Source organism: Ciona intestinalis, unplaced genomic scaffold, assembly GCF_000224145.3.
Source record: "Ciona intestinalis unplaced genomic scaffold, KH HT000225.1, whole genome shotgun sequence".
Taxonomy (NCBI): Eukaryota; Metazoa; Chordata; class Ascidiacea; order Phlebobranchia; family Cionidae; genus Ciona; species Ciona intestinalis.
Window position 1 is genome coordinate 1 of NW_004190546.1, and position 15,058 is coordinate 15,058.

General features: G+C 37.1%; 3 protein-coding genes across 3 annotated transcripts; 1 reads left to right on the plus strand and 2 right to left on the minus strand.

Moving 5' to 3' along the window:
* The first annotated feature begins 315 nt into the window (after positions 1-315).
* On the plus strand, positions 316-12,588 carry LOC445662 (phosphatidylinositol phosphatase PTPRQ). The gene is made up of 40 exons (XM_018816475.2): positions 316-611; positions 684-1,033; positions 1,087-1,122; positions 1,267-1,540; positions 1,589-1,735; positions 1,787-1,944; positions 2,019-2,438; positions 3,204-3,427; positions 3,487-3,762; positions 3,816-3,961; positions 4,084-4,350; positions 4,726-4,846; positions 4,897-5,057; positions 5,108-5,259; positions 5,315-5,450; positions 5,509-5,778; positions 5,830-6,117; positions 6,165-6,349; positions 6,405-6,648; positions 6,700-6,854; positions 6,941-7,193; positions 7,248-7,526; positions 7,578-7,741; positions 7,794-7,935; positions 8,024-8,160; positions 9,197-9,347; positions 9,400-9,536; positions 9,593-9,785; positions 9,867-10,019; positions 10,078-10,297; positions 10,350-10,520; positions 10,572-10,748; positions 10,804-11,003; positions 11,060-11,136; positions 11,434-11,568; positions 11,621-11,740; positions 11,794-11,939; positions 12,190-12,319; positions 12,373-12,442; positions 12,494-12,588. Exons 1-40 carry the CDS (start codon positions 596-598, stop codon positions 12,520-12,522), a joined length of 7,110 nt encoding a protein of 2,369 aa, XP_018672020.1. The 5' UTR covers positions 316-595; the 3' UTR covers positions 12,523-12,588.
* Positions 8,305-9,278, minus strand: LOC100177297. The gene is made up of 3 exons (XM_002129307.4): positions 8,894-9,278; positions 8,733-8,839; positions 8,305-8,679 (listed from the first exon to the last, which is right to left on the minus strand). Exons 1-3 carry the CDS (start codon positions 8,955-8,957, stop codon positions 8,374-8,376), a joined length of 477 nt encoding a protein of 158 aa, XP_002129343.1. The 5' UTR covers positions 8,958-9,278; the 3' UTR covers positions 8,305-8,373.
* On the minus strand, positions 12,575-15,049 carry LOC100185147 (kielin/chordin-like protein). The gene is made up of 9 exons (XM_002129287.5): positions 14,549-15,049; positions 14,403-14,490; positions 14,194-14,348; positions 14,007-14,142; positions 13,745-13,884; positions 13,535-13,694; positions 13,256-13,435; positions 13,055-13,203; positions 12,575-13,000 (listed from the first exon to the last, which is right to left on the minus strand). Exons 1-9 carry the CDS (start codon positions 15,002-15,004, stop codon positions 12,830-12,832), a joined length of 1,635 nt encoding a protein of 544 aa, XP_002129323.4. The 5' UTR covers positions 15,005-15,049; the 3' UTR covers positions 12,575-12,829.
* Positions 15,050-15,058: the final 9 nt, after the last annotated feature.

Genomic DNA, 15,058 nt, shown 5'->3' on the forward strand with positions numbered 1-15,058 from the left:
CAACTTTCGCAACCCTACTTTCGCAATCCAACTTTCGCAACCCAACTTTCCCAACCCAACCTTCGCAATCCAACTTTCGCAATCCAACTTTCGCAACCCTACTTTCGCAATCCAACTTTCGCAACCCAACTTTCGCAACCCAACTTTCCCAACCCAACTTTCGCAACCCAACTTTCGCAACCCAACTTACGCAACCCAACTTTCGCAACCCTACTTTCGCAACCCAACTTTCGCAACCCAACTTTTCCAACCCAACTTTCGCAACCCAACTTTCGCAAACCCAACTTTCACAATCCAACTTTCGCAACCCAACTTTCCCAACCCAACTTTCCCAACCCAACTTTCCCAACCCCAACTTTCCCAACCCAACTTTCACAATCGAACTTTCCCAACCCAACTTTCACAACCCAACTTTCATTATCCAACTATCCTGCAGTTATTCCCCCACCCGGTGGCCGATTACACGAACGTAAAAACAAACAAAACTTTCCTTGTTTTAAACCAACTTGAACCTGGGGCCGGATATTACATTAGAATTGCTGCCATAAATTCAGCAGGGCTTGGAACGTTTATAAAGGATGAGCTCATTAAGGTTATGGAAGAAACCCCTGGTAAGTTTTGTAGTGTTATACACTTTAGATGCTACATGTGTTACGTGCGTGCTACATTCATAACGTTTTTAGGGCCCGTCAACAATTTGCAAGTTTCTTCTTACAATGCAACAACCGTAACCATTTCATGGCAACCCCCACTGGAGCCAAACGGGGAAATAATTTATTACAAACTAACAGTTTACAAACAAAATGTTTTAGCAACAATTATCAACTTTGAAAAGAAACAAAATGAAAATCAATTTAATTGTTTGTTGGACAATGCCCCTAGAGATGTCCTATCCTCATTCATGCAACTGTTACTTCCAAACTCTTTGTTACAACACAATCCATCAACAACATTAACAAAGGAAAGTGGTGATGTCACAATACAAGCATTGTCGGAAATTATTACATCACAGACGGATAACAATTCAACCAAAGTAAAATTCGTTTAAAAATTGAAAATAATTATTTATAATAATACTTATTTCAGAAAGGAAAGCAAAGAACTTTGAGGTCGATTGTAACGGTAAGTATTTGTCACTAACTATGAGATAAATTAACAAAACTATTGCAACAGTTAGTACACATAATATAATCTAGTCAACTTTTTCCATTGTATAGATATACTATAGAGATTAACTTTAGCTAGAAAATAACTTAAATAATGCAGGAAACGAACGAATATTTTGAACCTCTGTGTCCGGTAGCAACCATTGTGACATCACTAAAGCCATTTACCAATTATCGTTTCAATGTCGTCGGTTGGACCGCCGTTGGGGAAGGAATAGGGGTTGATGTTAGCCACACGATGCCACAAGAGATTCCCGAGGGTCCACCACTAAATGTCAGAGTGGATTTAGCAACCGATTCCACAATAAGGGTTATGTGGTCTTCCCCAGCAAAACCTAACGGGATTGTTACATACACAATTAACATTGAGCTTGGTAAGTAGCTACAATGAAAGTATTATTTTGTAACAATATCTTTATTAGGTAATTGGGTTTATCAGAGTAACACAACCTATTATGATGTTACAAACCTCAAACCATTTTCGACATATGCGATCAAAGTTAAAGCGATAACTAAAGTTGGTGAAGGGCCTTGGAGTAATTGGATAATTGCGAATACTTTAGAAGGAAGTAAGTGGTATTGGCATGTGGGGTGAATGACTAAAACATTATATTTAAAAGGTCCAGAATCTGTGAACAGTTTCAATGTAACGAGCAAAACATCACGTAACATAACTTTGGTGTGGGAGCCACCACTTACACCTAATGGTGTTCTGCTTGGATATTATTTAATTGTGGAAGAAAATAATCATATTGTGCGCTCATATTGGCTGGCTGAGGTAAGTTAGTAAGTTAATGTAAAATTAAATTAACAATTTTATTACTAAGTTAGTAAGCTAATGTATTATTTTAGAACAATGGTGCCACAAGGGAAATTCCTTCACAAAGTGATGATGTCATACAATTTGATGATGACATACTTGGGGGAAAACTTGTGGATTATTCGATGAAAATTAAAACAAAAACAATATCGGATCTCACACCACATACCGCTTATGCGTTCAATATATTTGCGGCCACTGTTGGAGGAAACGGGTCACAATTAACTCTTTATGATGTCACATTGGAAGACAAACCAGATTCACCCCCTTATAACCTTTCTTATTCCAACATAACGTCAACATCAGTCAATATATCTTGGATGGAACCTTTAAAGGCAAATGGAGTTATTACAAAATATACAGTTTATATTACCAAAGATAAGTTACAAGAGACAAGCGTTACAGAAAGATATGCTGTTATATCAGGATTGAACATTTATACAACTTATGAGGTAAGTTTAGCTGTATTATATTTCATTTCACCAACATCATTGTAGCAGTCTGGATTTGCTATATGCAAACCACGCAGCCTGATATGCACTGACCCTACACTAGGTCACTAGGATTTCCACACTTAAGCGAACGCGACGCCCCACAATGCCTTCTTCCAGTTCTCCCAACAAACACACGAACTACAAAGGTTCTCTGTTAAATAAATGAAATGAATGAATACCATTTAACAGATGATGTGAAACTAATAAGGTAGTACGGTATATAAACAGTTCACATAGGAAAATAACATAAGAACCAAATTAGGCTTAATTAACACGTTAGAGGTAACCAATGTAATAATAATACACGTACCAGCTTGTTAGGCGATCAGGCGGAATGAAATCCACAATGGTGATTACACAATGTCCGAAAACAAGCAATGTACTTTAACTTAATCACTGTAAATAGCATCACAATAATCACTTTTATATAAAGATGTAAACTGATTGTTACATCACTAATACTGCACATAAAAAACTACTTAATTGCTTCAGCTTATGGCTAGTACGTGGCTATAACGCAATACTGTCAAACATGGTTTCCTAATATCCAGACATTACTGATAACACAACGTAGTTCATAACAAAGAACTGCCCATGTGTGGTAACCATGACAATAAGCATAACATGGATACGAGTAGGATGATGCATGCAATGCAACCAAATGACATATAAATGACGTGTGGATGAACGTATAATACCTCGCTGCAACATGATATTCCCAAGGTATATGTACGGGCTACCACCAAAGTAGGAGATGGACCATCCAGTAGCAAGATGCAAATCCACACCGATGAAGACGTACCAGGTTCACCTGTACTTGATGTGAATTTCCAAAACATTTCATCATCTGTTGTGAAAGTGACTTGGTCACCACCCTTAGTAACTAATGGTGTTATTCTTGGCTACACAATATTTTACTCCAACTTTACAACATATAACACGACGAGGTACAAACAGTATAAACAAACCTAATCACATGTTAAAATATTCTTTTTTTATTTTCAAGCAAAACAACTTCAGTCTATCTTGAGAAATTGAAAATGTTTGCCAATTACACAGTCAGGATTGCCAGCCAAACAAGTAAAGGGTTAAGCCCAATGTTGAGTGGAGCAATAACCATTCAAACCATGGAAGGACAACCAAGCACTCCACCATTTAACTTATCTTATACAAATACAACTTCTTCTGTTATACAACTTACTTGGTTAAAGCCTCTTGTACCAAACGGAATTATTCAGTTTTATGAAATAACTTTGCAAACACAGAACAACAATACCATCAGGTTAGCGGAAATACTGTGTGGGATTTTCTCATTGTAACACCAATGTTCAACAGGAAAACAACACAAAGTTCCGAAACAAGCAAAACTATCAAAGGATTGAAGCCTTTCTCTTTATATTTAGCTAATGTGCGTGCAAACACCAAATATGGGGATGGGGGTCAAGCGTCTGCAACTTATTTGATATATACCATGGAGGATGGTAGGTCATGTATTATTAATATTAGACATACATTATCATGTGTTATTAATATTAGACATACATTATCATGTATTATTAATATTAGACATACAATATCATGTATTATTAATATTATATTCCAGCTCCAGGCAGCCAAGTGATGAATGTGAGTTACGTCAACCTAACATCAACATCTGTCAATGTTTCATGGCTGCAACCAGCTGAACCGAATGGACGGATAACCAAATACAAAATCGAAAGCAAACTTTTCAAAACAAAAGAAACAAACAAAACTTTTATAACTTTAACCAATTTAAAAAAATATACTGAATATATTATTTCAATATCTGCTTACACGATGGCAGGGGAGGGACCGAGAGAAGTTGTTAAAATTTGCACGGACGAAGACGGTAGGTGGATGGCAGTAACTACTTAATATTAGACATACATTTTCATGTATTATTAATATTAGACATACATTATCATGTGTGTGTTATTAATAGTTTTGTTACAAACAAAAACATAACAACACATACAAACATAACAACCACAATAACACCTACAAACACAACACAACAACACATACAAACACAACACATACAAACACAACATAACAACACATACAAACATAACAACCACAACAACAACACCTACAAACACAACACAACAACAACACCTACAAACACAAGACAACAACATATACAAACACAACAACACCTACAAACACAGACAAGACAACAACATATACAAACACACAGCATATAAATACCTGCAATGTCCAACAGAACCCAGTTCACCTCCCGATGGAATTTTCTTTCATCAACACAATTCAACCTCTATCTCTCTAACATGGAATCCACCATTAACACCCAATGGTATCATCACTTTATATTCAGTGCACTACAGGTAACATCAACGAGAATAATTTCTTTAACAAACTCAAGCCTTTACTTTAGACATGGAAACAAAAGTTTAATAAGAACAACAGCGACCCCTGGAATAACATTGAATAATTTAAAGAAGTTTACAAGTTATGATGTTTACATACGAGCATCAACAAAGTTCGGGGACGGAAATCAAACTTCCAAAATAAAATCGTTTAAAACTTTACACGACGGTGAGCTCATATTTAAATTAAAAGTTGAAGGTTTAAAAATTTTTATTCAGCCCCCGCGGATCCGCCACACGATGTCAGAGTTGCAGCAATATCTTCGACATCTATCAACGTTACTTGGAGCCCGCCAACTACACCCAATGGTTTAATCCAATTCTACACAGTTTATTATCAACATAATCCATCCACTGTTCAAACAAAAAATGTAACAATCTTGTAATTTTTACAACAAAGCACATTTATGATGTCACAACTACCAGGTAACAAAAGGAATGCAAGTAGTTATCGGAAACCTCAGGAAGTTCACGAATTACCTGGTGTGGGTTACCAGTAGCACAGCGTTGGGTGATGGAAACCAAATGAGCGATGCAATTAAAGTACAAACATTAGAAGATGGTAAGTGAAATATTTTGCACTGTTAGATATAGAGTAGAGAGCCCCAACTGTTCTGTAGTCCCTGGTCCTACTTCCAACCTAAACTGCACTGCATTCAATAAATCCACAATGATGGTGAGTTGGGACCCACCAATGGAAGCAAATGGGATTTTGCTTTCGTATACATTGAAGATCAATGAAGGGGAAACAAAGTTCTTCAACACAAACACAAACCATTATATTTTAACTGACCTAACTCCATTCACCCAATACACTGCATCAATATCCGCACAAACAACAGTTGGTGAAGGGCCAATATCTGTATGTAATACAACAACACTACAATCTGGTAAGAATTGCCACAACTTTTCCAAATATTTATAATAAATATTTAATTTAGTTCCAGATAAGCCATCACAGTTTAAGTTGGTAAGCTATAACGATACATCATCACTTGTATCATGGAAGAAACCAACCAATGAATATGGTGTTATAACCAACTACATACTTGAACATATACACAATAATGTAACAACTACACAAAACATCACACCTATAAATAATAAAATAAATATCTTGACTACAAACTTGCTGAAGCACAGTGAATATAAAACACGATGTGCTGCATTTACAATCAAGGGTCAGGGAAATTGGACAAGGTTTATAACCTTCACAACTCTACCAGGAGGTAATTATAAAACACAATGTCGTTACTTAATTAAATTTACAACACAGTTCCAGAACAAAAGGTCCAGGAACTATCTCCGCGTGTGGTTAATTCTACAGCTATCCGAGTAACTTGGCTGCCAGGACAACCATTGACTGGTGTCACATATTTCATGGTCAATGTATCAACAAAAACTTCGGTAATTGTTGCAAAGAACGAAAGTTTAAACAATGTGGAGATATTCAACTTACAAGTACCTACCCCTGTATATATATGTAAGCACATGTAACTTATAACTCCCATTTCAGCCGTATACTGAATATATCATCAGCGTTACACCGCATGTTTATGGGGTTGACACACCAGGTCCAACTTCCTTGGTTACCGTGACAACCGACGAGGCGAAACCATCTTCCCCCGTGCGTAACATCAGTATAATAACCATCACACAAACAACAGTGACAATTACTTTCCTGCCACCAACAAAATCCAATGGAGTTATTACATCATATTCAATTATGACATCACTTGATCACAAACAATTAGTGAACGGTAATAAAACAGAAGTCGTTTGAATAAAATTTCTAACTTAATTCAAAACAGGAAGCCATACTAAAATCAAGCTTGAAAATTTGAAACCATACAAGGTTTATAACGTAACAGTGATGCCTTATACAAAGATGGGGAAAGGCCCTAAAGCGATATTAACATTTCAAACACTGGAGGGTGTACCAGAGGACTCGCCACAAAAAGTTCAGGTTAGCATTAATATTATGATGTAACAACGTTACCATAACAATGTTAGTAATATAATTAATATTATGATGCAACAATGTTTCTGCAGATCACCAACATAACCGACCAATCAGCTTCCTTGCATTGGGAACCGCCCACTTTACCAAACGGGATAATTAGAACTTACACAATCAGTTATCAAAGCAATGAAAGCCAAAGAAACTTTAACAGCTCTAAAACACAAGTTCAACTGACCAATTTAGCTCCATTCACAAATTATTCACTTCAACTATATGCTTGGACAACACGCGGTATGGGTAAACTACCAAGCAGAGTTTTATATTTTACAACACATGAATCAGGTAAGACTAACTTTGCTTAACTATGACTTTTGTTAAATCTATTTCATTTTACAGAACCAAGCGCTCCTACAAACCTAGAGTGCAAAATATATGATAACTATAAAATCCTAGTTACCTGGGATTTGCCTTTATTGAGCAATGGAAGGGTTATTGCTTATAAACTTTCCCACTCCGTCCTCAACGACACGCAAACATATTTTGTTAAACCTCCACAAATCAACCAAACATTGCAACACCTTCAACCTTTCACTGAATATTTCATCAGTGTCAATGCGAAAACTTCCGCTGGATGGGGTCCGAGTGCAACATGTAACATTACAACAGGAGAAGGATGTAAGTTTGAAAAAAAATTAGTAAAATATATTTCTAAAGAGTTTCCACCAGACGCTACAGCGCCACAAGATTTAAATATAAACAAAACAAGTGACGTAACAATAACAATTCAATGGAACAAACCAAACAATGTAAATGGAAGACTTAATGGTTACGTCATAATGTACATACCATTTGACGCCTGTCAACCAAACTCTGGAATATTGAATAAAACCGTGAGTGGGTGGATTGTTAGGTTTTCATACATTGATGTTTGGCTTCCAACAGAGATGCATCTTATCAACAAATAAAACTTGGACAACTTTGATTGGAATGAAACAGCACACTGAATATAAGATATCAGTGTTTGCAACCACGGGACGTGGGTTGGGCGCCCCGAGTAATATAAGTGTAAGAACATTAGTGGGAGGTGGGTGCGGTGGCTTTGTAGTTGGGGCTCTTTACAATAACTAAATAGCTAGAATATATTTGAACGAGTTTACAAATTTTTCATAAAGTTCCAGAACATTCGGTGGAGAACCTTCAGGCGATTGTGACGTCATCAACGACTGTTAACGTCACGTGGGAAAGTCCCGAATCGTTTGCTGGACCAACGACTTATAAAGTAGAAGCTTTTCATTCAACGACGATGCAGGTTGTGTATTCACATAATAGTTAAAACAATACGCAATATATAAATAACAACATTGGTTTATTCACATAATAGTTAAAACAATACGCAATATATAAATAACAACATTGGTTTATTCACATAATAGTGAAAACAATACGCAATATATAAATAACAACATTGGTTTATTCACATAATAGTGAAAACAATACGCAATATATAAATAACAACATTGGTTTATTCACATAATAGTGAAAACAATACGCAATATATAAATAACAACATTGGTTTTAAATGAGTTGATGAATTCCGACCGAACCTGACTCTTGGTTCGCCTCCGTTACACCATCCACCCTCACAGCAAGTTTTACATTGACTTATCCCAGAACCCCATTCACAATATTCGTCTCCATTTACTTCCAACCTTTGCCCCGCTGTGCTGCGCGCTGGTGCCCTCTTACGGCCGCCTCCCGCGCACTTTTGGTGGTTTGGGAAACCACAGCCACGGAAGTACGTTACTTCTTTTTCCAGCGTGGCGATTGTCTAATAATTCAACAACAATTACACTCGTGACAAAACAATCATTCATAAAGTACCCAACAAACGTGTCCAACGTCACAATGAATATCCGGGTCATGACCTTTTACACGAGGAAGTCCACAACTGACACCTGCGCATGCGTAACAAACGGGCCCTTTGTTATCTAATAATAATAAACATGGTTACACTTCCTTATTACTAATGTTACGTCACAAACCTTCTTCTTGTGTCGATAACTGCAATAACGACGTAACAATGAACAAGAAACTTAACCGCGACATCTTGTTCGAATTCAACACAACGAATGCGCGAAACGTAAAAAGGCGATTGTGACGTAATCAAGGCCATATGTTGTAAGAATCACGTGCGCTTTTATCCGCTATTAATACTATGACGTCATATTGAGGATCCTTCTTATCGAATATCCGGGATTAACCCAAATGTTGTAAAGGAGAAAAAGTTTAATTAATTTCGCCAATCAACACTGTTCGTAAGAATCATTCAGTTTATTACGTCATAGAGGGTGACAAGTCCACTATTGACGTCATCAACGCATAGTTACGTCATGAGCGGCTTGGACGAAGATTCTATTTATGGTGTAACAGTGAGCACTATGACGTCAGTTGGACAACTTTCTTCAAAGCCAGTTGTCATTATGACGTATGAAGATGGTTAGTTGGGTCACGAAGTTAAAACGAACATGCATTATTTCTATGTTTTTAGTTCCTTCAGATTTCCCGCGTGACGTCAACGTTGCCATAGTGATGGGAAACTCGTCATCGGTTCGAGTTTTATTCAAACCCCCACGTGACCCCAATGGAGTTTTAACAAATTATACGATTCAGTTTAAACGGCTTGAGGTAAGTTGATAGTTAAGGTTATTATTTTTGTGAGTTTTGAAGTTGTCCTTTGTTAGAACTCTGAAAGCAGAAACGCGATTATTCCGGTTAGCGATTTAGTGGAGCCCACGTCAAATAATGTGCCTTATTACGTCACAATCAACGGTTTGTTGGGAGGTCGATTGTATAAATTTCGCGTTCGTGCCGCGACTGCAGTGGGTGCCGGGCCTTGGTCATTATGGACAACAGACGTCCAACTACCAATTACCGGTACGATAACATTTGTTTGTTTCATATTTTAACGACGATATTTGTGTTTCTTTTACATTTAAATTCCCCATGACCCTGTAGCGCCTCCAGTGCCGGCGTTGCTACCGGAAGTTATTATCCAACAAGACAAAGCGATTGTGACGTCATCATCTGTTATTGTGAAGAAACCATGCGTTTTCTCCGATGACAATGGACCGCTTAAGAGTCTAAGTGTAATAGTTGCACAAGAGGGGGGTAGGTTAAAGTTATTGCGCCGGTTGAAACATATTTAGTTGAAACAATATATTTACAGCGACGCTTGACGCTGAACCAACTTATTGGGCGAAGGCTTATAGTGAGGAGCCTTCACCACCGTATAAGGTTATTGTAACTGAAGAACCTCAAAGTTATTGCAACTCCAGAAACAAACGATCAACACAAACCAACAATGGATTCGTCATCGGAACTTCCGATTGTTCTCGTTTGTCGACGTCACAATGCAATGGACCACTGAAATCAAACACAGAATATCGGTAAGTTAGATTATCACAACTTAAATAATAAAATAATGAATTTAAAATCAAGGTTTAAATATCGAGCCGAGGCCAACAACGGCCTGATGACAGACACCGAATATTCCGAAGTTTTCCGAACTAATCCGAGCTTTATCGAAGCGCATATGACGTTGTTAGTGTCGATTGGGGCAGCACTTGGGATATTTATTATACTTCTGACTATATCGGTCGCATTGTTACGGTAAGTTAGCTTAAGTGTCAAACTACTCCGTGCGTAACAAGGGTTACATAGACGGCGGAGACGAAATCAAATCCCAAATGGAAATGAATCATTAAAAACGATGGGTCCCATTGAAACGATGGGTCCCATTATTGAGGAGAAATCTAAGGTTCCTGTGATGGAATCTAGTGTTCATTCAAACGTGGCGTTTGTTATGGATGATTCAAGAGATATGAAAGATACAGCCAGGTAAATATGAGTCTACAATATAATATTTCTATGGTTTATATAATAATTCTTATAGGTCGCCTTCAATAAATGAATTCTCAAGACCCGTTGCTGTGACCGACTTTTCGTTGTTGGTGGAAAAATTATCACAAAACAAAAATAAAGGTTTTAGTTCAGAATTCGATGACATTAGGGGAATACCCTATGCTGGTACTACATCTGTAGCAGAAAAAGCTTGTAATAAAACGAAAAACAGAACGGCTAAGCTAGTACCTTGTAAGTAGGCAGAGTATTTGTGAATAAAACTTAATAATAACCCAAATACTTTCTAGTTGATCATTGTAGAGTCAAGATAGAAGGAATACCTGCTGTGGAAGGTTCAAATTACATCAATGCTTCCTATGTACCGGTATATTGGTTTAATATAATATTGGTTTATTGGTTTAATATTATATTGGTTAAATATTATATTGGTTTAATATTATATTGGTTTAATATTATATTGGTTTAATATTATATTGGTTTAATATTATATTGGTTTAATATTATATTGGTTTAATATTATATTGGTTTAATATTATATTGGTTTAATATTATATTGGTTTAATATTATATTGGTTTAATATTATATTGGTTTAATATTACATTGGTTTTATATTATATTGGTTTAATATTATATTGGTTTAATATTATGTTGGTTACAAAGGGTCCCCATAGTCCCGAACAGTACGTGGCCACCCAAACACCTCTGGATCACACAAAGAAAGATTTCTGGAGGTTAATTTGGGAGACGGGTTCAAATACCATTGTGATGTTATGCAACGTCATGGAGGGAGGAAAGGTAAGGCCGATTGTATTAATTATGACATTATAATACCTTTATATGTTCATAGAAGAGATGCAGTGAGTATTGGCCGAAAAAACAAACTGAATATTTTGGAAACTTGGCAATTCAGATGACCAAGCAGGATGTATGCAAGGATTGGATTGTTCGACACTTTTCTGTAACAATGGTAAAACAATGATCACTGTGACATCACAATATATACATTGTTAACATATTTAGCGGGACAAAGTTCGTCATGTGACGCAGTTTCAATTCATGAATTGGTCAGTAGTGGAACAGGGAAACCCCCTTCCATTGGTGCGATTTATTAAAAGTTATCGGACAACGCGTCACAATGAGTACAAACCAACCATTGTTATGTGCAGGTAAATATATTGTGATGTCATAACTATTGGGACATCATGGTGATGTCATATCTATTGTGACATCATTGTGATGTCATAACTATTGGGACATCATGGTGATGTCATATCTATTGTGACATCATTGTGATGTCATAACTATTGGGACATCATGGTGATGTCATATCTATTGTGACATCATTGTGATGTCATAACTATGGTGTCATCATGACTATTGTGATGTCATGAATAAAACTTATCTTCCGTTATCCAGCAACGGTAGTGGTCGAAGCGGCGTTTTCATTGGTTTGGACAAAATCGTTGATACTATGACATCATACATCGACGTGTTTGGGACAGTTGCGTCCCTGAGGAAGTATCGGCCGTTTATGGTTCAAACCCTGGTAAGGATAATGGTTGGTTGATGTGAAATATAATAAACACACAAAACTTACAGACTGAATACATCGTAATGCACCAATGCATCGTGAACTTCATTGATGATGTCACAATAGAACAACCAACAGGTAAGTTGTCTACTTTATGATGTCATAAATATTAATTGTTATTTTTCGCAGGCGACGGTTTGGAAGAAACAATATTTTAATCATGTAATCTGTATATATTATAGTGGCTTAGCTATTAACACTCATTGTAAATAAACTAATCAATTTGTATTCGGATTGTTCTACTTCGCCAATTGCACACTGCATGTAATGGAACTGCTAAAACTAATTCTACTCCTACAAAAGTAAAACAAGATAATTCGCCGCAGCAAAGAAAAAACTTTTTTGTAGCGGGGGGGGGTGTAGTATATAGAGCAATATCTAGAATAGGTACGAAGGCTGCGGCGAGGCAAAAATCAAGGTCGATAATAAGAAGCGGTCGTTTCCATATATTTCCATATAAGATGATCAATTATTTTGATCGGGCTGCGTAGGTTTAATCGCAGGTTCGTACGCGCACTCTGCGCATGCGCACGATAATATTTCAGGGATCATGTGATCAACCATTCTTCCACCTGGGCATGTCAGCGTGACATTTCGATGTCTGATGTCATCGGGTTTACAACAATGACAATTCGTCTAAAAGAATTTTGTTTATGACACAAGACTTTGACCATTGTTTATTTAGTATACCTGAATAAAAGGTGGAGAATCAATCATTGTGACGTTTGAAGCACAACTACCAACACAAGCTGTAAGTTGAACAGATCCTTCTGTGACGCAACCATCAAGGTTTATGACGTGTTGGATCGCAACAGGGGAACAACTTGGGGCTTGATCAACTAAATTAAATCCAATTAATATTAATCATTGGTTAATTAGTTAGTTAGTTACCGCATTTAGGGCAACATTCCCCCTCCACGAGTTCCAATGTCTGTGTGACATCACAAGTAGCATTACATTCTCGACTTTCACAATGAACCCCCGTTGTGAAATCGACACACGAACAAGTCACGCAATCATCAACATTCCAACTTTCTCCAAACTTTTTGTAAACCCCATCAACCTCGCAAACTAAAAAAATAACATTTTTAAACTTATTTTAATTAAAATCTTTTTTAAATGTTATGGATTCCTTAAAACTGTTTCTGCATAAAGATTATTCTGCATTACCTTGAGCAACGCATTCACAACATTCATCAGAAGTTAGATCATTCATCAAGATCTCTCCATCCCCACACGAAGATTGCTCCAATCTACAAACCTTGCTGCATTCTTGGGTATTGTTTTCACAACGGCAGATGTTGCATCCATTCTCCCAAATGTTATGTGGCTGGAAAAAGATTTTAGTTTGGAATTTATAAAAGTAAACATTAAAGTTACCGATGGTTGGTTGTAATCTACTCCATCATAAATGCAATTGTTGACTTCTGTTGTTGGGTTTGACGTCACAAAAGCGATTGTTGTTGCCAATGTTGATGTGGTGATTGTGACATTGTAAGGAGCACAATAACAACAAGTACCTGAAGTAATAATAAACATTATTTAAATTACATGACGTAATAATAAACAATATTTAAATTACATGACGTAATAATAAACATTATTTATACATGCAATAATAAAGATTAGGATTTAAAAAAACCTGGCATTTCAACAAATCTTTGTCCAATTTCATCACAAGCAGCCTGGGATAATCTGCACACATTATTCTGGCAATGCTCCTTCCCATCCAAACATTGACAATATTGACAATCACCTCTCCAGAAATACGAACCCTCCTAATATTTCACAATATATTTTAAACAACTAACACAGCAATGCATCGTTACCTCAATGGTTTTTCCGTTATAAACACATCGTCGATTGCAGCCGGTGTCCATCTGAATACATTTGCGTGTCTTTGAATCCTTGATATAGCCCGACTCACAAGTGCAAAGGTCGCATTCAGTCGCAGCCTCGGTGCCGCAACGAGATGGTAATTCCCCTAAAACAATACTACCTATGACACAATGTAACAAATTAATTAAACCGTTCATACCTTCAGCAAGTAACTTTTGATTTTGACAGGTAACGAAGCATTTACAATCCCAAGAACAATTGTGTGATGGTGTGGCAGTTGAATATTCCTAAATTTTAAATCTAATGTTAGAAAAAAAAAAGTATTTATTACATACATTAACTTACAGCAGTAGTTACAACACCAGATTTGGGAGTGGTAGTTTGCCCAACCATCTCTGTAGTAGTTACAACACCAGATTTGGGAGTGCTAGTTTGCCCAACCATCTCTGTAGTAGTTACAACACCAGATTTAGGAGTGGTAGTTTGCCCAACCATCTCTGTAGTGGTTACAACACCAGATTTGGGAGTGGTAGTTTGCCCAACCATCTCTGTAGTGGTTACAACACCAGATTTGGGAGTGGTAGTTTGCCCAACCATCTCTGTAGTAGTTGCAACACCAGATTTAGGAGTGGTAGCTTGCCCAACCATCTCTGTAGTGGTTGCAACACCAGATTTAGGAGTGGTAGTTTGCCCAACCATCTCTGTAGTAGCTGCAACACCAGATTTAGGAGTGGTAGCTTGCCCAACCATCTCTGTAGTGGTTGCAACACCAGATTTGGGAGTGGTAGTTTGCCCAACCATCTCTGTAGTGGTTGCAACACCAGATTTAGGAGTGGTAGTTTGCCCAACCACTCT

Coding starts and splice junctions, on each gene's coding strand:
- LOC100177297 (XM_002129307.4), bottom strand. CDS start 8,957: ATGTCGCGGTTAAGTTTCTTGTTCATTGTTACGTCGTTATTGCAGTTA. Junction 8,840..8,893: donor GTTATCGACACAAGAAGAAG/GTTTGTGACGTA, acceptor TATTATTATTAG/ATAACAAAGGGCCCGTTTGT. Junction 8,680..8,732: donor ACGTTGGACACGTTTGTTGG/GTACTTTATGAA, acceptor TTGAATTATTAG/ACAATCGCCACGCTGGAAAA.
- LOC100185147 (XM_002129287.5), bottom strand. CDS start 15,004: ATGGTTGGGCAAACTACCACTCCCAAATCTGGTGTTGCAACCACTACA. Junction 13,695..13,744: donor TAGATTACAACCAACCATCG/GTAACTTTAATG, acceptor ATCTTTTTCCAG/CCACATAACATTTGGGAGAA. Junction 13,204..13,255: donor GGAATGTTGCCCTAAATGCG/GTAACTAACTAA, acceptor GATTTAATTTAG/TTGATCAAGCCCCAAGTTGT.
- LOC445662 (XM_018816475.2), top strand. Junction 5,779..5,829: donor TACAACAACACTACAATCTG/GTAAGAATTGCC, acceptor TATTTAATTTAG/TTCCAGATAAGCCATCACAG. Junction 10,749..10,803: donor GATATGAAAGATACAGCCAG/GTAAATATGAGT, acceptor TAATTCTTATAG/GTCGCCTTCAATAAATGAAT.